The sequence below is a fragment of the Schistocerca nitens genome, chromosome 1 (genome assembly GCF_023898315.1).
Source record: "Schistocerca nitens isolate TAMUIC-IGC-003100 chromosome 1, iqSchNite1.1, whole genome shotgun sequence".
Taxonomy (NCBI): Eukaryota; Metazoa; Arthropoda; class Insecta; order Orthoptera; family Acrididae; genus Schistocerca; species Schistocerca nitens.
Window position 1 is genome coordinate 94,505,641 of NC_064614.1, and position 24,693 is coordinate 94,530,333.

A 24,693-nucleotide genomic window follows, 5' to 3' on the forward strand; every position below is an offset into this window, starting at 1 on the left:
ATCCTGCCTCGGGCATGGATGTGTGTGATGTCCTTAGGTTAGTTAGGTTTAAGTAGTTCTAAGTTCTAGGGGACTGATGACCACAGATGTTAAGTCCCATAGTGCTCAGAACCATTTTTTGATACATTTGGTGAAGTGCTTGCAGTGCACTAAGCGAGTCTAAACAGACAAGAAACCTTGTACGGTGACGTCCGTGAACCCTCTCTAGTGCCATAAAATTCCGCATCGCAATTTGTAAATTGTTCCGGAAGACTCACTTTAAAATCCCTATCAGGGAAACAGCATTCTCTTGCCGGGATCCATCTGTATAAACAAAATTGTAAAAACATTACTTGGAGTACAAGTTTTCTTGTACCGTGTCAAGCTTAAAATCATTTTGGGCCTCTGAAGACGCCAAGGCGAAAATGCGTTCCATCCCTGGCTCTGAACTTAGATGCCTGATAGATCCAGATCCTTGAGACAGTCTGCAACACGTATCCCAAATGGGTCGGTCGCATGGGGCCGATTCCTGAACAACCGTTCGAAGGTGAGTTGGACCACTAAACTAAATGTCAATGACTGAGGACTGAGATTTTCAGCGCCTCTCCTGCCAAAAGGAAAGGTCGCCGAATCCAGAGTGGTGGTTCACCAGCCTCTGCACACCGACTCTGAACAGGGCTGGTCCGAAAGGCTCCAAGGGGGAGGGGAGGCGGAGCACAAGCCATTGAAGATACGAAGTCATTGTCACACAACTTAACACTAGTAGATTCTTAAATCAAAGAACACAAGGAAGTTCAACGAGAGCGTTCCAGTTCTAAAGCAAAATCTATTATGCATTAGGTAAAGTTTTCAAAATACATAAAGCTCTGAAATATTGCGCTTTATAGCTACTCTTACGTTCATGAAAGTGTATGAAGCTTCAATTGTCAGTATTAAACAGCCATGTAATTCTGGGAAAAGAATTAACATTTATATCAGCTCGTAGAATAAAACTATTTTCTGCAGAGGGTCACTTTATTTACAACAAACAATGCAGCATTGAGCAGATGTGAGCTTTATTTTGGGATTTTATTTTTCTGACTTCTCTTTACTTATTTTGTATTATATTACTCACATACACTGAAAACAGGGAATGTGTAGAAATTAGTTACAGTGGGAAATTGTTTTTCATGGACCGTGGTGCAAGTAAATATATCAGCCCTATGTGCAAAAGAATTTCTGGCACATGGGAACTACGAACAGCAGTCTTTCAGAAAGCTTTGACAGTTTAGTAGCTGAAGATGCAAATTATGTACGCTGCATAAAACTCTAGTTTGAATAGGGATCAAATTAAAAAAAAGGAACACTGAGTAATTACAGAAACATTTAACACAAGCAGTGTATGATTTGCTAAATTTAGTGTGTGTTAAATTTTGTACCTCGTCACTATTGTAGTGTCTATAAAGATAATTTCTCTAGTGTAGTAGAGTGTAGGTTCCATGAAATACTGACTGCAATGTTGTATTTGCACAAACACGTGAAATGAAATGTTTCTGCAGCAGCAGAGGTATGTGGATTATTGATCTTCGCAGCTTCGAATTATGCGCACAGGATCTAAACAGTTATACTGAACTACTGTTCTAGCCAGAATGACAATATGCCTTTTTCCAAATTAAAGTAATTTTTGCTACATTCGATAAAGATTTTATGTTAACTTGTCTGGTTTCTCACCAAGATATTTCAACTAGTTGAACTGAGTAGTTGTGTCGTTTTAAGAAAACATTTTTTTACGCAGTCATTTAGGGAGTGCCACGTCACGGTGAACACCGTACTGACCCATACCTGTTGCTCGTCGTATCAGATAACTGCCCTGCGCAACTCAAGGGAATATAATCCACGCCCATCTGGCCCATTGCGTCGAAACCAACGTTCGTATAATTATGGAGCCACAGATTATTTGAAGCACGCCACAACACCCGACGGCTAACAGAGCGAATGAATTGGGACTATTGGCTTTAATTCGTACAGCGCATGCTCGGGTACTATTTACTTGATTGGGCCGCAGACTGCAAGTGGAACAAAGATTATACCCGCATGGCGGAATGTTTACTACAGGACTAGCACATTCATCTGTTTCCGATCAGCAGATCGTGCATCGTAGGATGCTGAAGCAGTACAAGCTACGGCGAGTTCTCATAAAAAACCTAATTGGTCCTAACCGACTGAAATGAGGACTACTTGTTCTCGTGTATGACTCTGCAGCCTGTATGAGCTTTTTTAAAGAACATTTCCCACTTGTATCTGTAGAGGTTGGTTTCTTTTGTACCAATATCGGCGTCACGCTGTTGTTAGGAGTAAATATTAGATAGCATGTCACGGCACAGATATAAGTGTGGGTACCCTTATAAGGTAGTGTCTCATATCAGAGAAACGGAAGCAACAGCCGTGACGACTGACAAGCAACACGGTACGCAAACTAATCAGTGATCACAGTTGTTGCATCTTTGCTACTATGTGGGACACTACTTTATAGGGTACCATTGGTTATAACTGTTCAGAGACGTGGCATCGAATGCTCACGCTCGAAAAGGGAGTAATGTCGATTACGCAATAGCAGAATAGAAACTTCTGCAGCCTAAGCGGAAAATTACGTTCTTTAAGTAAAATAAAGACGCCTAAAGTGACGTCTACCTTTGTACTGACCATGCAGGGATAAATGTACAGCTACTCACCGCACCACAAAGTTTGATTATTGCTCCTGGAATAGTTCTCGCGTCTCGTCAGTAGTGACAACACATTCCGGACGCTGTTTACGAAACTAGTAGCCTGAGAGCATGATAAAGCATGAATGCAATTTACGTATTTTACCTGTCGCACTTTGGGGTCATGCAGCCGTTCGTGACGGCGCCGGACGTGGCGCAGCCGCCCCCGCGGAGGGCGGCGTGTCGGCGCGCGGGGGCGGTGCGCCTCCTGACATGTGTGGTGGTGCGCGACACACTGCCCTCGCCACACGTGTCCACCAGTGGGGCCATGAACTTGAGGCCAGCCTACGTACGATCGCGGCCGCCGCCGGCGGCCCCGCCGCAACGAAACGGCGGCGTCAAAAGGGGCACCTCACCACAGGGGACGAGCCCCGCGCACGTGGTGGAGGCGATTCCGCGAGCCTTCGGTGCTTCCATGGGCACGATTTCGCGAACCACGGACCGGCTTCCGCGCAGCGATCAATACGCCGCGCGAAAGGGTCATGGTCGCTAGAACGGCTCGCGTGGTCGCGACGTCGGATCGTTCCAGATAGATTATTCCTGTGAGAGTGGCGCACAGAATAATTAAAAGTGGCGCACAGTCTTTAAAATTTCTGTTACTTTATTTGAACTTGACAGGCTACGACAATACGACATTTTCAGCGTACATAATATTATGCAGTCATGGATGCTAGAACGGCCAGAACGGACGCAACAGTAAATAAATAATGCACATAAGGCTTTCTTTCATTATGTAGACAGTATACCGTGGCAGTAGGCCACGACCTTAAACAAACAGCTTTGTTCGAGGCGAGGGGGAACGGTGCGGGGGAATAAGCTCCGCCTTCCTCTCTAAGGGCTGCCAGTCTACGTCCGCGTTCTGTACTTCCACGAAAGTTGAACTGACATAACGGTCGCGTGAATTGCTTAGTCCTTTTCTTGTGGTGAGAGTCTCATTTAAATCCCTTTATGCACCAGCTTCAAAATCAGAAAAAAGCAAATTTTAACACACAGAACATTTAGTAGCGGCTTCAGCTCAGTTGTTTGCTTCGGTTGGCAGTGGTAGTTGAGGCCCGACCTCTACCGGTATCTTACGCAATAGTGATGGGCTAAACTGCGATTTTCCGATATCAGTGATTTCTGTGAATGCTACTTTTCAGTATCTGTTATTCTTAACTGCGATTTGTCGCAGTTAAGAGTCGCAGTTAAGGAACATAGGTCTTGTATCCCTCCGCCACTGCTATTTCTGCGATTTCTGCTACTTCCGCGATTTCTGCTACTTCTGCGATTTCTGCTACTTCTGTGACTTCTGCGATTTCTGCTACTTCTGCGATTTCTGTGACTTCTGCTACTTCTGCGACTTACTACTGTATGAAAAAGTTACATCTGTCAACACGGAAAATTGCATCGCAACAAACCTGTCATTGGCAAGTATGTTTTACGTTTTTTCTTCCGTTGGCTTTAATTTTGTATTAAAGAAACAACTGTGAAAATATTAATAGTGTAATTAATATGTAAGTAGCCGTACAGTACCGTAATAGTTCGTCTTTAGAAAATGAATTCTAACATATTGTTATGTTCACAGGTACCTGAACTACATTTCAGTCACTCAGTAAAGTGATAACTCAAAATATCATTGTCAACAGATCTGAAGAAATTGCCACTGCGTCTTTAGACCGTTTTCGTCAGACGAGAGGTTAGTTTCTAAGCGTTTCGATGGACTTAATTACTTCAGTGAGATCGTTCTTGCAAATGTGATATTCATTATAGCAAATATTAGCAATCTACTCTGTCAATTATATTTCTAGTAATTAATGACAGCAAAAATTGTTTAATAATCCTTGTGTTTTTGCAGACACAGTTCTGACTCTGATTACTGGTTGCTGTACGTATCTATCCACATCAAGGCTGTTGGGAGAGACTCGTGAAGATTCAAGACAGCTCTTAGAGGATTTGCAGTTTAAAAGTGAAACAATTGTGAAATAAGTGTGTGAATGATTAAGCTGTGTTTTATTGAAGTTGTTGTGCGATTTTAAAGGAATAATAAATGTCAAATACAGTGAGTGAATAATAAAAATCTCATTTTCCACATGTTAAGCCGTCCTATACCCATAATTTTCCGCCACTTAGTTATTGGTAAACACTTGTTGGAGAGTGACATGCCGCCCCCCCCCCCCCCCCCGCCCCCTTTCTCCCCAATCTTGGTGTGACACTGACCTGTAACATATCCCGAAGTCTACAATATGCATTTTGAGGCTGTTGATATGAAAGTGAGAAGTACAGATCTTCCAGTTAAATCAGGAATAGCTTAAGTGCATTACTTGAAAGTAACACAGGAAAAGCTTACTTATGTAGGTGGTAGTAGTGTCGGCAAAAAGTTCTTGTGTGTGAAGTTGCCATGTAGAACACCAGGTGTAAAACTTTTCTCCCGAGTCTTGAACTGTGTCGGAACAAAAGTGAGGCATTCATATGACTGTTTTCATTTCTCTACACTTATACAGATGTCTGAGTTCTGCTGTGTTAACATTGCAAAGTCCTGTAGGCATGTAGAGTATTAACCAAAACTGTCATATTGGAAGCAGAATCAAACACATTTGTTACGTTACTTGATATTTTCAGGAGAAAATGGCAATGTTGCTTCTTATTAATATAATACATTCAGAGTCACAGCAGTATTTGACCAACCATAACTGATGCTGAATGTGCATGTCGTCATATAATATGAAAGGCTTATTTCAATAGTGGTACAAGTCCATTACCTCCACTTTTCTGTCTATAATGCTTCTAAAATTAGTGATCCAAACAAACATAAATAAAGGTTCATCTCTAGCAAGAAGCCATATGCTTGAATATTTCTGGTATCTCAACTGCAGATTTTTCAGCGCTCATTTAACTTTACGACTCTATATCTCAAAATTAACAAAAATGGACTTGTACCACTATTGAAATAAGCCCTACATATGCACACACAGCACATCGATCTCATGAGGCACAAGGCTCTCATAACGAAGTACGTACGTCGGTCAACAGATGACACTAGGAAAAGTATGTTAACTGCGCTTTTTAGTTGCTACTTGCGACTCTTAGTTGCGATTTGTCACAGAAATCGCAGTTTGACTCGGTAGCGAATAGCGTAGTATGAACTTTGCTCAACAGATGGCAGTGCTAACTGCGCTTTTTAGTTGCTACTTGCGACTCTTAGTTGCGACTTGTCACGGAAATCGCAGTTAGACTCCATAGCGTACCGCAGAGATGGACGTAGTACGAACTTTGACCCACAGACGGCACTGTTAACCGCGCTTTCTAGTTGCTACTTGCGACTCTTAGTTGCGACTTGTCACGGAAATCGCAGTTAGACTCCATAGCGTACCGCAGAGATGGACGTAGTACGAACTTTGGCCTACAGATGGCACTGTTAACCGCGCTTTTTAGTTGCTACTTGCGACTCTTAGTTGCGACTTGTCACGGAAATCGCAGTTAGACTCCATAGCGTACCGCAGAGATGGACGTAGTACGAACTTCGGCCAACAGATGCCACTGTTAACCGCGCTTTTTAGTTGCTACTTGCGACTCTTAGTTGCGACTTGTCACTGAAATCGCAGAAAGCAGTCCTAAATTCGACCAATAGATGGCTCACGTCTTTGAATGTGAAATACTACTTGCGACTGCTAACTGTGACTGAAATCGCAGTTAGATTCTGTAAAGTTGCTACTGTGATATCTGTGACTTCTCAGTCACTGCGATTTCTAACAGATACGCGATTTCCTGCCCACCACTATTACGCAACCATAGTTCAAAACACCTCCCACCGAAAAGTGCCACGATAGAGCGTCCGCGTAATCCCTATAAATGTTTTCAGGCTGTCTCTTCCCACTCTGAATAGTCTCTCTTTACTACAATGACAGAGTCCTGACATATGACTTTTTACTATTTTTAAATTTGGCTCCATCTGGAAGTATTCAAATTTCATTCGGAGAATGAAGTTACAGCAGTCAGTCGCAACTTTTATTTATTGTAGCAGATTTAGGTTTCGATCACTGAGTGACATCTTCAACGCTAAAGGTAACATGAATCAACTGGAATACAATGGCATGTATGATAACACCAAAGTATAACTGCACGAATTTCATGTATAATTGACTTACATACCAGCAGATACAGTTAACTTTTCAGCTGTTGTTTGGCATAGTCCACCTTTGACTATAAACGTCCAGAGTTCGAACTTGACTGAGGCCGTTGTTTAGTGTTGTCTCACAGCTGGCCTCAGTGTACATCCTATATGACTGATGCCCTCTATGCGTGCGTCATATTGCATTATTGAAATGTTTATATGAAGTATTTCCCATTGTTATCACTTTGATTTAACGAACTTTTACTGCGTTATCATCATCCTATTGTACATCGATAAAAATTTATTTCCTTAAAACGGTTATTTTTGTGATAATATAAATAACCAGCTACATGTATACAATACTGTAACAGACGCATGTGTGGAGGGCGCCATAGTCACTCAAGCCAGCATGGGATAACTGTAAACAACAGCCTCGCTGCAATTCGGACACTGTGTGTAGTCGAACAGGGGCTATGTCAAATAATGGCTGAAAATTTATCTGCTGGTATGTACGACACAATTATGTGTGAGATTCATGCAGCTGTACTTCGTTGTTATTTTTTTTTTGTATGCGATTGTATTCCAATTGGTTCCTGTATTATCTCTGGCACTGAATGGTAACTCAGTGACCGAAATCTAGATCTGCCACAATAAACACAAGTTGCGACGGATTGCTGAACCTTCTTTCACCAAATGAATCTTTACTGTTTTATCCAAGGCAACGTCCCTATTCCAACCTATCACACGCCTCTTCGGTTACAAAATTTCCAACGTGCGGGCGAGCAAGTGCTTTCTTTGAGAATGTGTAGCCAAACTCCAAGAAACTAAGGTTATGCCTAGCGCCGGTTTTGGATGACATTCTATATGGACCTATTTTTGTCACGATGATTTGTTGGTGATTGTAGACTATGACGAGCCTATCTATGACCCCTCTGTAACCGAACTCTAAGAATTTGTTGATCATGGGGATGCTGTGCCTTTCCAACCGTTGAACTAATTTCGTCTTCAACTTAAAGTCTTAGCCAGATTCACCAGTAGCGACAAGGATAATCCAGGTTCATCATAGAATCTGTTTCATCAAGACTGTTACGCTCGCATATGAACAGTGTAACACTCAGGCTCACAGCGAAGAAGAATACGCCTACACTGGCTATGCGCGGCAACCCATCAGACAGCTGTGTTATGCACTTCCACCGTCGGAGGCGCTGCTTGTGCTTCAGTATAGTGTTTGTAGCCTTGCTACTCAGTTCTTCAAGCATGCGCGGAAGGAATTTACATTAATAGGAAATCCATAACCTGAGGTAAATATGATGTTATACATAATAAGGGAATACAGCTGAGTGAAATACTCTAAACATATTATTCCTTATCGTAGAAAATTATATATATTTTCTACCATAAGGAATAATATGTTTCGAGTATTTCACTCAGCTTTATATGATGTATAAAGTCATATTTACGTTAGTTTATGGATTTCCTATTAATGTAACTCCATACTTAGACGCGCTTTTCGTATAACTGCAACGAAAATGATTGTATTAACTTATTATACGCCATAAAACATATTTGATAATCTTGTTCGTATACGGTTAGGCGGCCTCGACATTTTTCGAAAGAACGGATTGACGGAGGACATCGAAGTCTGAGGCTGAACCTATCAGTTCGAAACCTGTAACGGGGCAATTTGTGTAAATAAGTAGTATTATAACAGTGACTGGTTGCTGTTTTGTTCTTTGCAGGGATCACCTGTAAAGAAAAAGACTTTGTTACTGGCACTTAGAACCAGTTTCCTGGTATGGCACTTTGCATTCTTAAGGAAGTACTGTATTTTCTAATTTGTCTTTTTTTGCGGTGAAGCGGTGAGCAGCCTAATCCTGTGGTGTCAGAAAAATCGTTTTTTTTAATGCAAATCAGTTATCTACGAAAAGGGATAACTTGTTATTTTCATTCTCTTGAATAATGTCCGATTTGACGCTTAGAACATTTTCCATTTCCAGTCTTCACACTATCCGAAGCTGTCTAACAGTTCGGGAACTTCCCATTTTTAAACAGGATCAAAAAGTGTGGAGCGTATTGCCATTCTCATACAAAAAAAGAAAGCTTCAGTTATGGTGTCTACCTCGTAAGGAAATCATAATTCTAAATAATTTCCGGTATGTTTCGGATACTTGAACTCAGTTATTAACATCCATATGGAACATTTTCATTTGTGCTGCGGCCTGTCGAATGAGAAATGTACTCATTGACTTGCTGAGGCTTCATCTAATTTATCCAGAACGTTTCGAAAGTGCGTTCACTTTTGCACAGAAAGTTAATATTTAGCTTTATTTTCACATAGCATTTATGAGGGATGTACAATGATACAACTACATACTTTCAAGGAACAGTTAAATATCCTGTAAGTCTGATGGCATCCCCTACACACACTTTTTCCTTGTAAGTTCCCCGCTCACCATTCTGATTTTGTTTTTAATTAGTGTTATTTTTTCGACAGGATAAGCTTGTGTGTTTTATGATTACGCTGTGTGTATTCATGCAGTGAATTTATAGACTTCTTAATGAGCATTACTCTTCTAGGACGTCAGAAGATGTTACGGAACTCCGAAATCGGTAGTTTATTGTAAGGATGTATATTCGCCTATGTCGCTGCCTGCACTTCAAGAGCGGAAATGCAATTGCTCATATTCGTCTCACGATGTTCCGAGTGAGTACTTTAAATCATCAGTGGCATGTAAAATGTCTCTTGACATTCTAAAAAATGTTACTGCGTTGTATCGTCTTATTGTAGTTTTTCATACGGCATATTGAAAACACCAAACGCATGTAGGCCTTGGCAACAGATCATGCGTCCAGCGGCATCGTATGAGTGGTATTCCCTGCTGTGGTGGGGAAAATAAGGGAACCAACGGAAAAATGATCCTATCGGAACACAAAGAAGGCGAATATACTCCTCTTTAAAAGACTGACTGAAAAGTGGGGCAACAAACTGCCTCGTTCTACCTTCCTCAGCATCTTTAAAAATTTTCCCAAAAAGATATTCGCCCTTATGTTGAGGAAGATGGAGACATGGGCAGTGGGTAAGACAGGCAAAAGGAATAAATACTGGACAATAGTAGACAGTGGTTGTGGTGTAGGAAGAGCGGACGAGACAATGGCAGTGAGAGAGAAATAAAGATAAGGAGGGTGGTGGGGAGAGAGAGAGAGAGAGAGAGAGAGAGAGAGAGAGAGAGAGAGAGAGAGACTGGTAGTGGATGGATATGAGAGACAGAGCGAGCGACAATGGGTGTGAGAGTTACAGAGAAGTGAACTTACTGGAGTGAGAGGTGAGGTACATGTTAGAAAAAAAGGCGAATATGTTCGCATGCCAAAATCATGGGGAAAATTTTTAAAGGTCCTGAGGAATGTAGAATGAGGCAGCTGGTACCACTATTTTAAACAGGAGCATATTCATCTTTTTATGCTCCGATAGGAGCATTTTTCGCTGGTCTTTATTACTCATGGGAACGAGTCCAAACTATTGTGATCCTTCCTAAATAATTGACTCCCATTCTACAGCGAAGTGTGAACGGTTACGAATAGCCTCTCGGTTTCAAGACGTGTGTCACAGTGAGACCTACGCACCTTTACAGCCTGAATTTTGCCAGTACGTCTTTAGTACAAAGGTGCTGTTTCAGACTTCGCTGAACTAGCCGTTAATTAACTGTCGCTCAAACCAAAATGTTGTCCGAACACAATCATGGGCACGGCACAGCACAGCAAGTGAGAAAGGCTACTGCGCTTAACATCGGTCTTAATTAACAATGAAAAATAATTTAAATCTTGTTCTACATATATCTTCTACAAAATTGTCGATATATACCTGAAATGCTATTTTAGTATCAAGCCAAGTCACGATAATAGCTTCGTAATAAATTACGAATATTATGTAAAATTATCTACATCTAACACGATTTTTGGGTGGTATTGATCTACATCTACATTTATACTCCGCAAGCCACCCAACGGTGTGTGGCGGAGGGCACTTTACGTGCCACTGTCATTACCTCCCTTTCCTGTTCCAGTCGCGTATGGTTCGCGGGAAGAACGACTGTCTGAAAGCCTCCGTGCGCGCTCTAATCTCTCTAATTTTACATTCGTGATCTCCTCGGGAGGTATAAGTAGGGGGAAGCAATATATTCGATACCTCATCCAGAAACGCACCCTCTCGAAACCTGGACAGCAAGCTACACCGCGATGCAGAGCGCCTCTCTTGCAGAGTCTGCCACTTGAGTTTGCTAAACATCTCCGTAACGCTATCACGCTTACCAAATAACCCTGTGACGAAACGCGCCGCTCTTCTTTGGATCTTCTCTATCTCCTCCGTCAACCTGATCTGGTACGGATCCCACACTGATGAGCAATACTCAAGTATAGGTCGAACGAGTGTTTCGTAAGCCACCTCCTTTGTTGGACTACATTTTCTAAGGACTCTCCCAATGAATCTCAACCTGGTACCCACCTTACCAACAATTAATTTTATATGATTATTCCACTTCAAATCGTTCCGCACGCATACTCCCAGATATTTTACAGAAGTAACTGCTGCCAGTGTTTGTTCCGCTATCATATAATCATACAATAAAGGATACTTCTTTCTATGTATTCGCAATACATTACATTTCTCTATGTTAAGGGTCAGTTGCCACTCCCTGCACCAAGTGCCTATCCGCTGCAGATCTTCCTGCATTTCGCTACAATTTTCTAATGCTGAAACTTCTCTGTATTATCTTGGAAAACACATTTTGTTTTTTAGACGACATTATGAAAGTTTAATTCCAATTATTTCCTCTTCAACTTTTCTGTTACAGCTCTTGTTACGAATTTAACACTCTCAGGTTAGAGTTTTACCGTTTTTTCCGTCGTCACGAGGGAAGATATTTACCTACAACACTTTCACAGATTTTTCAGTGCAACGCTGCCGCTTACTCTTTCCACCGATTATGTAGTAATTTATCACTGCCTCACTGAACAGAACATAGTTCTGCGATTCTAACTTAAAACTGCTACCACTTGTGATTCACACCACTCTTCACTATAAGTTCAATCTGGAAACAATTATAGATTTCCTACTTACTGTCGCAGCTGTTAATGTCCTATTCACCATAAGGCACGAATCAATGACGAGTAAAGGTGATGAGAAAGAATAGATGTGGTAAAACAATGCACTTACATAATGACTTTATGTTATTTGGAGTCTATATTTCCTGTTTATTTCCCTGCTCCAGTTTCAAGTTATCGCAATTCAAGTCTGTTTTCAGTCTTCATAAGATAAAAAGTACAATGAATTTATCGGCTCTGTGCTGTGTACGCAAGACAGCTGCGACTTTTCGCAACCCTTTAAAAGATGCGCATTAGCGACGCTTCGAGAACTTTAGGTGCGCGATCAGCAGGTTGCAAAGGATTCGTCCTAATTATACGCTAATAAGTAACGAGAGGATAGAACTAATTTTAACTGTTTGCGTAGCGCAGCGTTAAACTTCCAACCGGCAACAGGAGCGTCGCAGAACTTTCGATAGCAACCAACGGCGCTGCCTCCGCAAGCGATTTCGATGTAGTACTCAATGTGGACGCTAGGTGGCAGCTGAGTGTGCCTAACTCACCGGCAGGGAAACAAATCTGAAACATTTCACGGTAATTTAACTCCCGTAACACACGTGTAAATTCCACTTTCTACAGATTTCAGCCCGTATAACTCACACTAAAGAGAAATGTTTCATTAACTGCCACACTCGTTTTTTAGGAGCATGAAAGGGAAGCAGTGGTTGGGAAGGGAGTGAGACAAGGTTGTAGCCTATCCCCGATGTTATTCAATCTGTATATTAAGCAAGCAGTAAAGGAAACAAAAGAAAAATTTGGAGTAGGAATTAAAATCCATGGAGAAGAAATACAAACTTTGATGTTCGTCGATGACATACATCAACAAAAGCAAAACGAGGATAATGGGATTTAGTCGAATTAAGTCCGGTGATGCTGAGGGAATTAGACTAGGAAGTGAGGCGCTTGAAGTAGTAGATGGGTTTTGCTATTTGGGGAGCAAAATCACTGATGATGGTCGAAGTAGAGAGGATATAAAATGTAGACTGGCAATGGCAAGGAAAGCGTTTCTGAAGAAGAGAAATTTGTTAACATCGAGTATAGATTTAAGTGCCAGGAAGTAGTTTCTGAAAGTATTTGTATGTAGTGTAGCCATGTATGGAAGTGAAACGTGGACGATAAATAGTTTAGACAAGAAGAGAATAGAAGCTTTCGAAATGTGGTGCTATAGAAGAATGCTGAAGATTAGATGGGTAGATCACATAACTAATGAGGAGGTATTGAATAGGATTGGGGAGAAGAGGAGTTTGTGGCACAACTTGACAAGAAGAAGGGACCGGTTGGTAGGACATGTTCTGAAGCATCAAGGGATCACCAATTTAGTATTGGAAGGAAGCGTGGAGGGTAAAAATCGTGGAGGGAGACCAAGAGATGAACATCCTAAGCAGATTCAGAAGGATGTAGGTTGCAGTAGGTACTGGGAGATGAAGCTTGTCCCGGATAGAGTAGCATGGAGAGCTGCATCAAACCTGTCTCTGGACTGAGGACCACAAGAACATCATGTACGTCACGAGGCTGTCTTGGAATCTAGTCAGAAGTCTAAACAACTGCTTCCTGCTGTTACTAGCCATCACACTCATTGTAAAATACCCGGTGCTGCCAAAAATTCGTATCATGTACTTGGACCTAAAGTGCTGAGGTTCAATCAGTATCATGTACATGACCTAATCATACCTATGTACTATTTTGAGAGATGCGGATAAATTACACTGAATAGAAAAGGAAAAAAATACAAAAGCATGGAAGAAAAATATCTCCACTAACGAGCATTGTCTTCAATATGACATGTCAAAATTCCCGTCCTTAAATGGATAAAAGTCTCCGAAACGTGTCGCGATAAGTGATTGGTAACGAAACGCTTCCGTATTTAAAATTTCAGCACACAGTCACCGATACAGCCTGAGTTACCGTTGTTGGAGGTAAACAAAAAATATCTGCGAAAGCGCCAATTCTTTAGATTTCAGATCTCTCTACTTCGGAATTATCACTTGCAGAGACGTTCATACATTACTCACAAGCAGGTAGACAGAATTACGTTACAGTACCTGCAGAATCACATTTATAATCTTTAAGAACCATGAAGTAATATGTCATTCTCTAAATAGCTGTTCAAATTTTAATGAATTTACCACGAAAGACATAAGATGTTGCAAACAACAATTGTCAACATTGTTTTTTTTTAATACTTTAACTATCTTATAACGACTTTAGGACGAAGTTGCAGTTACGAAAATTATGGTGAATAGCACAGTCGCTGGCGAAGATCATGTCGTTTAAACAAAATTCATCGACACTAATCCCAAAGAAAGTACAATTTTGAACACCCATGTGCGTTAAAGGTTCCTACTGACAGGAATGGGCCGATATGTTCCACTGTAGGATAGGGTGTCCATTCGTCCCGATTTTTCCGGGACAGCCCCGTTTTTTACCAAAATGTCCCGCTGTCCCGAAAGTTTTTTGGGGACGCTCAAATGTCCCGTTTTTTTATGATTCCGCTTGGCTAGAGTATTTTACGCTACTGGTTGTTTGACTTGCTATTAACTGCGCAAGTATTTACGCTAGGAAGCGTGTGATGACTTTCGGCATACCCCAAGCATGTACCGAACTGTCAAAAATTGCAAGTAATTTTAAACGCACTATAGGTTACGAATAACAACGACGATTCTTCTCTTCTAAATCGATCCACTGAATCAGTCCTTTCGGTCCAGAGATACTCTACACCACTGATACTTGATCTCTGGCTTTCGTCACCACACCGTTAATGTTTTGCACTGTGCAATAACTGTTTCATTATGCCAAAACGAAAGTGTAATTTTAACAGGAATATAAAAAGCTTGTTTCCTTTTATCACTTGTAGTGGAGAAACTAGAATGTACGTTGTGCAGATCAAAATTTGCTATTGGTCATGGTGGAAGGCCTGACATTGTGAATGTCATTAAGACGAAGAAACATCGCACGAGTGATCAAACGAAAAGAGCAAATGAATGCGTGAGTGACTACTATGTAAACTTAAAATCAGTAACAGAAATGGATAGGCAGTTGGCAGCACAAGAAGCTACGTTTGCATACCACAGTGCAATGCATAACCATAGCTTGAAGTCAATGGACTATACTATAGCAGTTGTTTAAAAACTTTCCAATCCTAAATTCACATGTGGACACACAAAATGTAATGCAATCTTTTCAAATGTTATTGCTCCGTATGCAGCTCAGCAGGTTTTAAATGAACTGAAAAGTGCTCGATCCATTTCTGTAATGATTGATACATCGAATCATCTGGATTTGAAGTTGGTTCCTCTCCTTATCAGGTATTTTCACCCTGAAAATGGTATCACGGTGAAAGTGCTAGAGTTGGTTAATTTAGCTGGAGAAACTTCAGATTTACTTCAGAATGTAGAAAATCTGAAAGATTTCTCACATCCTTTGTACATGAGACTCTAAGAAAGCTGGAAGAAGAGGGTGAAATTACTGTAGATCAATTTCATATTTATGCTGACCTTCTGTGGCTCTTGCATTGAGTTTATTAAAGAATGGTGTTTACCATTTCTCACACCTTTTAAAGCATTTGACTGGGTTGATACTGAAAAGGAGCAGCTACAGTGGAAGGATATTCAGGACTGTTTTGTTTTTGTTGAAAGTATTGTACCAAATTTTCCTGTTGATGAAGACGAACTGTTCAATGAATTTTCATGTGCGCAGAACTTCGTAAAAACTGAAGAAGGAGACAAAGAAAGTGTTAGTGCAACGTGGTGTAAAAAATTTGCTTATTTCAAAAGTAAAAACATTATCATGAAAAACATGATTCATTTGGTGGAGTTTTGTCTGGCAATTCCTGGGTCAAATGCTGCTGCGGAACGTGTGTTTTCGTTAGTGAACTCTTTGTGGTCAGATGAAACAAACAGAATGAAAGTTTAAACAGTCAGGGCCTTGCTCATTGTCAAAACACACTTTAATGGTGTATCGTGTACTGATTTTTAAGATAATTTTTGGCACGAAAATCCACTTCTTGATAAAGTACATAAAAGTGAAAAGTACGATGATAGTGTGGCAGAATAATTGTAAAAAGTGATCTGGGATCATCTGAGTGCACGTTGTAAAGGTAAACTTCTACGTTTAGTCAATACAATATTTATGTCCCGTTTGTTTTCTTCATTGTCCAAGGTTTTTCTCTAATTTATTTTAAATGTCCCCTTTTTCAATGAAAATGAAATGGACACCCTACTGTAGGACGACAGATGGTATACGCTCTGCAATAGTTTTATGTTCGCCCGCTTTTCAGAACACATCTGCACGAGGTAACAACCAAGTCCACTTAATGTTTTCGTCAAGGTCTGAAATGTTTGTGTAGCAAGCGTGAATTTTTTCCAGTAGTAAAGATTAGGTCAGATTTGAAGTCCCTCTAGATGAGGAGAAATTCTTTTAATATGTCTGAGTGCGCATCTGTGTTAGCTCTGAAGTTACAAAGCATTTATCACGACATACTGTGTATGATCCAGATTAGTAAATCGAAGCCGATTCGAAGGAGGAATCAGAAAATTAGTCTTGCTGACCTGTGATCTATATAAAGCCCTTTCATTCAGACGAGAATTGCAAAATTCTCCACAATTTATTGCTTGACTAAGAATAAGATTGTTCCCTCAAGATACCAGCGGGTTGTGTGGATACCAAAGTGTAAATCAGACGGAAACAACAGCTGGCTTGTGCTTCGGAAATTCACGCCTGCCTGACGAGCAATCTTGCTCTCCTAGACCACCTCAGATCCTTCAGGAGTGATTTGCTTCACATCTCTCGACCGATAAGTCGAAGTCCTTATGAGAGTCTATGATTCTACTTGAAACTATGATCGAGTACATATAACCTATAAAAATACAATAGAAAATCTCCGAAAAACTCATCTGCAATAGTGTAAACAGGGAAACACAGCTAACAGCTACTAGAAACTCTAATTAAAAATAAAAGGAATTAAAAGAATGGTTCAAATGGCTCTGAGCACTATGGGACTTAACATCTATGGTCATCAGTCCCCTAGAACTTAAAACTACTTAAACCTAACTAACCTAAGGACATCACACAACACCCAGTCATCACGAGGCAGAGAAAATCCCTGTCCCCGCCGGGAATCGAACCCGGGAACCCGGGCGCGGGAAGCGAGAACGCTACCGCACGACCACGAGCTGCGGACTAAAAGGATTTATTTGCAAATGTAGGGTTTACCCCTTTTTTGTTAATGACAATATGTATTTAACCTGTACAACATCGCGCGCCTTGGTGTACAATGGAAGTATTAACGAATTACAAAATTTGTTTTCTTCAGATTGTTGTGTTCAGTCAGAGACGCATGAAGCATTATGCGATACTGATTAGATGTGCTGCTTCGCTAACCTAAGTACCATAGCTTTGGGCACGCACACACACACACACACACACACACACACACACACACACACACACACACACACACACACACACACACACACACACACACACAATTTTTTGCCATTCCTTACCTGATTCTTTCTGGCTGATCCAAGCCGCACCATTTATACACTTTACGAACATGTATTGCAACACTGACACTTGGAAGACGCTTTCGTTCAGTTAGGTATGGCTTATTGTGCTTCCTGGGCGTGTGACACTAACTGACAACGTGCTTAAACGAACAAGCATCGATACAGAGACACAAGTCATCGAACTGGCTGAAAATCGATGTGGTTGCAACAAGCCGTGTATCACACGAAGAAATTGGAATCCCAAAACTTGACTGGGACTCACGTGGAGTTTTTTGCGATTAATGTTAGGTACAAACGGAAAATTGCTGTGATGATCATATGGAACAATATCATCCTTCACATGTTTAGACTGTCAAAGTCGACTGTACAGTAATACGGATCTAAATGTAAAACTGGCTGGATCTGGAAATGGATCTGACACCATCCATAACGCTATGAAAGATCAGAGAAGAAATAAAATTTTAATGTTCATGGGTGTATTACGCGTTCCCACCTCTCGCAATATGATCGTTTTGGTGGGCCAGTTGTTTTGGTGTGATGAGGCATAATGTTGAATAGGCTTATTGGCCTCAGTCTTTGAACATGGTACACTCAACGTTATTGCGACACTGTACCCCTTCCCCTGTGCGTCTTCTAAGGTTGCATTAGGCCCTGACTTCATTTTTATGGATCACAATGCCCAACTCATCGAACCGCGCAGGTGTAGCGGCTCTAGGGACGAGAGTATATGCGGCGAATAGGCTGGCCTGCCCCTTCCTCCGATTTAAATCCCAGAATTTGAGAGATCCGCTGGGGACATGTATTTCAGTACAACCAGATGCACCAACGACCAACCAAGCGGTAGCAAAATTTCTCTATTGTACGAATGCAACACCCTACGGCAAGAACACTACCAACTTCATGGCCAGCGTGGAAGCACGTTTGAGAGCATACATCGCCGTCCGTTGTGACCTCACACACCCTGTTAAGAACCATGTCCCGCCTTTTAAAATTTCGAGGGGACCATCATGAATCGTAGTGACGTCAGTGTAATTATTGTTTTTTGAATAAAATTGCATTTCTGTTAGTCTCATTGTGTATGTCTTTCAGTTACCTTCTGTACCATAGTGTAGCAATTCTTTCCGTGTACGGTCCAAGTTTGATAGAGCTATGTTACTACGTAGCAGCATGTCATGCTAAAGTTACTATCGCCCTTATGTTTTGCACACCAGTGTATATAGTTCCATTATAAAGCAGGCATCGTAACTCGGCAGCTATAAACATTCAAACTACTTGCGTCCGTCAGAAAATTCGCCACATCGCCAGCTAAAACTTGGCGAAAACACCATCTTCATATGTTTACTTATTCTTGATACATTTTATGATGGCCTATCTTAGCTGCCGTATTCTTGCGCACTTGTGAATAGGAGTGATTTGGCGAAATGATTTGTAAAGATGGAGCAGTCAAAGCCTAATTCATGACGTGCGGAAAAAGGAACAGTTGATGTTCGAATTTTACTGTGTGCCTTGCTAAGATCCCGTCAAAAGCACACTAAGTTTTCCCACTGGTTTGAGGACAACCTCTATGTTGCACCAACATTTTATCATTACATATCAAGTAAAATACGTAAAAACAGCAGCAGTGTATGATCTCAAGTCCCTGTCCTATTCAGTGACCTGTTTCCATCGTTAATGGTCATCTTCAGAGTGATCTACAGAAGAATGAATATTTATGAATAAGAGCATTATGATGAATTATCAATACAATGTTGATAACTTCTTACAATGCTCTTGATCATAAATACGCACATTATTCTGTAGATCACTCTGAAGGTGACCATTAACAATGGAAACAGGTCATTGAATAAAACAAAAACTTGCGATCATAGACTGCTGTGGTTTTTACGTATTGTCAATAGCTGTTATTTTCAAAGTAACCAATTCACCCTTCATGTAGCTAGTACATTTGATGTCTTCTATAATGTATTCAACTTTGTCTACCCTTACATTTTTTCCTTTATTGCTTTTTCAAGGATCCAAATGCGTGTTCTAGTATTAGGTAGCAGGTGTGTCACTAATTTGCCCTCATGGTAAGGTTTCCGTGCAGACTTCTGCATCTCCTACTCTTTCTACTATCTATTTCGCACTGTCTGCCAACTCAGTTTTTGACATTTCTATAACACCACATTCCAAATTATTTTAGTTTCTTTTTCTCTGTATTTCCCATGTTTCACTTCGGTAAAGTATTCTGCCTCACGCATACGCTTTAAGCAGCTTCTTCGTACATTCGATGTGGACATTTGTTAACAGTAGGGTACATTTTTTAACTGTAGGCTTCCTTTCTTGAACGCTTATTTTGCCTGCGCCAATCTGCTGCTGATAGCTTCCTTGCTTTGGCGATCTTGTGCTTTCGTTTTACTGATGAATTGTTTCATTTTTCGACTGCTGTGTGTTCCACAGTTTTTACGCTGCTGTTCTCCTCTACACTACGAGCTCACTCGAGAGCAGAGCACAGCTGCAACGAAAGAGTGCAGGACGAGCTGTAAGTAAAATCGACTGAATATACGAGCGTTAATCATATTGCAGTTTTGAACAGTTTCCGTGCTTGCAGAAAATAATATTGAATTAAATATGGGTCCGCCTTTTTGAAATCACACAAAATGTTGTTTTAACACCTGTACTTGTTACACCGCGGTTGTGGCATACCCAGTGGGTTTTTTCTCGTATTTTTCTCTTACTTGACATTGTGTGTGTGTGTCCTGTAGCTACCAACAGAAATCATCCACAGGTCTAAATTGTTAGCATACCATATTACCATTGTAGTATTTGGCTAGTCCTGAGCTGTGAAAAGTTTGTTTTTGCTTGTCAGATGCATTTTTGTATAATTGAGCTGCTCGGTCGTGAATGCTGTGTCTATTTTGTTGTGGCTTGGAAACACTTTGACGACATGCTGTACTGTTGGTGATTTCGGTTGGCAGCCACAGGACACAGACAATGTAAAATAAAACAAAAATAAAAGACAACAACCCACCGAGGATGCCACAGTTTGCGAAACTTGCTTGTGTGTTAAAAACAAAACTATTTTGTGTACTTGCAAAAAGGTGGACCCATCCTTAATTCATTATATGAGCGTTAGTTCAAGTTATAACAATCACCTTTTGTGATTAATTAATAATAATAATTAGCGTATGGCATTGGTAGCCGGGAGACCCCTCGCGGGGCGGTTCGGCCGCCGCTCCACAAGTTCTTCAACGCCACTACGGCGACTTGTGAGTGAATGAGGATGAAATAATGTTGAAAGACAACACACAGACATCTCGAGGGAATCTAACCCGGGACCCCGTGCGCGGGAAGCGAGAACGCTACCGCAAGACCACGAACCGCGAACTGTGATTAATTAGTTTGCAGCCGCTCTGTTTGAGGCGCCATATCACGGATTGCGCGGCCCCTCCCGCCGGTGGTTCGAGTCCTCCCTCGTGTGTGTGTGTGTGTGTGTGTGTGTGTGTGTGTGTGTGTGTGTGTGTGTGTGTGTTCTTAAAATAAGTTAGTTTAAGTTAGTTGTAGTATGTATGTATAGGGACCGATGACCTCAGCAGTTGGGTCTCTTAGGAATCCACAAACATTTGAACATTTAATTTGCAACTACATGTTTGCTGTCCTGGTATACATTTGAAGCCTCCGTGCTACAGTAGCGTACCACTCCGACAGAGGAACTAAAAGGAAATGTCATAATTACTTGATAAAGTGAAGTATCGTGCGGCGCTTGGCTTTATGCCTTTGAAGAGGAACAACGCTGTAACAATACATGATTATTTGTTCAAAGTGTACGGCGACACGCATGACACTAGTTAGGCGGCGCAGACTATTCCAGTCAAACAAGCCTGAATGACGAAGAATACTGTGGCAGACCATGTCTCTGTACGACCGGGCATGGCAAGAGAAGTAGCGCTCTAGGTGCTCTTAAGACCTGAGTATCACAGTGGAGGAGTGACGAAACAGCTGTTGTTGTGGTCTTCAGTCCTGAGACTGGTTTGATGCAGCTCTCCATGCTACTCTATCCTGTGCAAGCTTCTTCATTTCCCAGTACCTACTGCAACCTACATCCTGAATCTGCTTAGTATATTCCTCTCTTGGTCTCCCCCTATTACTTCTACCCTCCACGCTGCCCTGCAATACTAAATTGGTGATCCATTGATGCCTCAGAACATGTCCTACCAACCGATCCCTTCTTCTAGTCAAGTTGTGCACAAATTTCTCTTCTCCCCAATCCTATTCAATACCTCCTCATTAGTTATGTGATCTACCCATCTAATCTTCAGCATTCTTCTATAGCACCACATTTCGAAAGCTATTCTCTTCTTGTCCAAACTATTTATCGTCCATGTTTCACTTCCATACATGGCTACACTCCATACAAATACTTTCAGAAACGACTTCCTGGCACTTAAATCTATACTTGATGTTAACAAATTTCTTTTCTACAGAAACGCTTTCCTTGCCATTGCTAGTCTACATTTTATATCCTCTCTACTTCGACCATCGTCAGTTATTTTGCTCCCCAAATAGCAAAATTCATTTACTACTTTAAGTGTCTTATTTCCTAATCTAATTCCCTCAACTATGAATAAGTTTTCACCATCTTGCCCGGCAGTTTGATCATGGCAAAGATTGCCATTCACCAGGATTCCGCGACTCTTAAGGAAGCTCGCCGAACCTAGGTAGCACCTGACATGTTGACTGCGTTGGGCCAATCTACACTACTGGCCATTAAAATTGCTACACCAAGAAGAAATGCAGATGTTAAACGGATATTCATTGCACAAAAATATTATACTAGAACTGACAAGTGATTACATTTTCACGCAATTTGGGTGCATAGATCCTGAGAAATCAGTACCCAGAACAACCACCTCTCGCCGTAGTAACGGCCTTGATACGCCTGGGCACTGAGTCAACCAGAGCTTGGATGGCGTGTACAGGTACAGCTGCCCATGCAGCTTCAACACAATACCACAGTTCATCATGAGTAGTGACTGGTGTATTGTGACGAGACAGTTGCTCGGCCACCATTGACCATACGTTTTCAATTGGTGAGAGATCTGGAGAATGTGCTGGCCTGGGCAGCAGTCGAACATTTTCTGTATCCAGAAAGGCCCGTACAGGACCTGCAACGTGCGGTCGTGCATTATCCTGCTGAAATGTAGGGTTTCGCAGGGATCGAATGAAGAGTAGAGCCACGGGTCGTAGCACATCTAAAATGTAACGCCCACTGTTCAAAGTGCCGTCAATGCGAACAAGAGGTGACCGAGACGTGTAACTAATAGCATCCCATACCATCACACCGGGTGATACGCCAGTATGGCGACGACGAATACACGCTTCCAATGTGCATTCACCACGACGTCGCCAAACAAGGATGCGACCATCAGGATGCTGTAAACAGAATCTGGATTCATCCGAAAAAATGACGTTTTGCCATTCGTGCACCCAGCTTCGTCGTTGAGTACACCATCGCAGACGCTCCTCTCTGTGATGCAGCGTCAAGGGTAACCGCAGTCATGGTCTCTGAGCTGATAGCTCGTGCTGCTGCAAACGTCGTCGAACTGTTCGTGCAGATGGTGGTTGTGTTGGAAACGTCCCCATCTGTTGACTCAAGGATCGAGACGTGGCTGCACGATCCGTTACAGCCATGCGGATAAGATGCCTGTTATCCCGACTGCTAGTGATAAGATGCCGTTGGGATCCAGCACGGCGTTCCGTATTACCCCCGTGAACGCACCGATTCCATATTCTGCTAACAGTCATTGGATCTCGACCAACGCGAGCAGCAATGTTGCGTTACGATAAACCGCAATCGCGATAGGCTACAATCCGACCTTTATCAAAGTCGGAAACGTGATGGTACGCATTTCTCCTCTTGCACGAGGCATCAAAACAACATTTCACCAGGCAACGCCTGTCAACTGCTGTTTGTGTATGAGAAACCGGTTGGAACCTTTCCTCATATCAGCACGTTGTAGGTGTCGCCACCGGCTCCAACCTTGTGTGAATGCTCTGAAAAGCTAATCATTTGCATATATTAGCATCATCTTCCCGTCGGTTAAATTTCGCGTCTGTAGCAATTCATCATCTTGGTGTAGCAGTTTTAATGGCCAATAGTGTATGTTACAAAGGACGGACAAAAATATGGAAACACTACGCATTGGTTGGTTTGTGGGATTAAAGGGACAAGACTGCTACGGTCATCGGTCCCTTTTTCCAAATCCTAAAAACACGCAAAGAGAATAAAAACGATTAACAGAACAGAACACAGACGACACAGAACAAGAGAAACGGAGATGAAGACCAGGCAAAACGAATTAAATCACACAGAGAGTGACGGTGGTTGGCCGACCATAGGAACAAAAAAAGGAAAAGCCAACCACCGAGAACACATTAAAAACCGAGTTTAAAACCGTAGGCCAAAAGCCAGAATCAACACAAAACAATAAAAGAAAACAGAAACACTCAGATTAAATGATAAAAACCCCCTGCCCGAATAAAACGTAATACTAAGCCAGCCATAGCAGGGTCATCAGATAAAAGGGCAGGGAGCGTGTCAGGCAGTGCGAACGTCTGCCTGAGCACAGCTAAAAGCGGACACTCCAATAAAATGTGCACCACAGAGAAAACTGAGCCGCAGCGACACAGAGGTGGGTCCTCACGGCGCAATAAGTGGCCGTGTGTCAGCCGAGTGTGCCCAATGCGCAGCCGGCAGAGGACAACAGACTCCTGGCGGGAGACCCGAATGGGCGACCGCCACACAGTCGTCGACGCCTTGATACGACGGAGTTTGTTTGGTATGGGCAGGTTGCGCCATTCAGCGTCCCATAAATCGAAAATTTTGCGGCGTAATACTCCCCGCAAATCAGTCGCCGGGAGGCCAATCTCCAGAGGTGGTTGACTGGTGGCCTCTTTCGCCAGGCGGTCAACATTCTCATTCCCGGGGATCCCAACATGGCCTGGGGTCCAAACAAAGACCACAGAGCGGCCGCAGCGGTCAAGAGTAGACAGGGACTCCTGGATAGCCATCACCAGACGGGAACGAGGGAAACACTGGTCGAGAGCTCGTAAACTGCTCAGGGAGTCGCTACAGATAACGAAGGACTCACCTGAGTAGGAGCGGAGATACTCTAGGGCACGAAAGATGGCGACCAGCTCAGCAGTGTAAACGCTGCAGCCAGCCGCCAAGGAACATTGTTCGGAATGGTCCCCTAGAGTG

At 42.0% G+C, this 24,693-nt stretch overlaps 1 protein-coding gene across 4 annotated transcripts in view; it reads right to left on the reverse strand.

Annotated features, from left to right (window-relative positions):
• Nucleotides 1-24,693, reverse strand: part of LOC126241704 (scoloptoxin SSD14-like) — a 588,477-nt gene that overhangs the window by 178,362 nt on the left and 385,422 nt on the right. The window contains exon 1 of one of the 4 annotated variants that reach the window (XM_049948029.1): nucleotides 2,827-3,074. The exons of the other annotated variants lie outside the window; for them this stretch is intronic. Within the exon in view, the coding sequence (XP_049803986.1) occupies nucleotides 2,827-2,990 (164 nt within the window). The 5' untranslated portion in view covers nucleotides 2,991-3,074. Of the gene's footprint in view, nucleotides 1-2,826; nucleotides 3,075-24,693 lie in introns of those variants that run through there. 4 annotated transcript variants of the gene reach the window in all.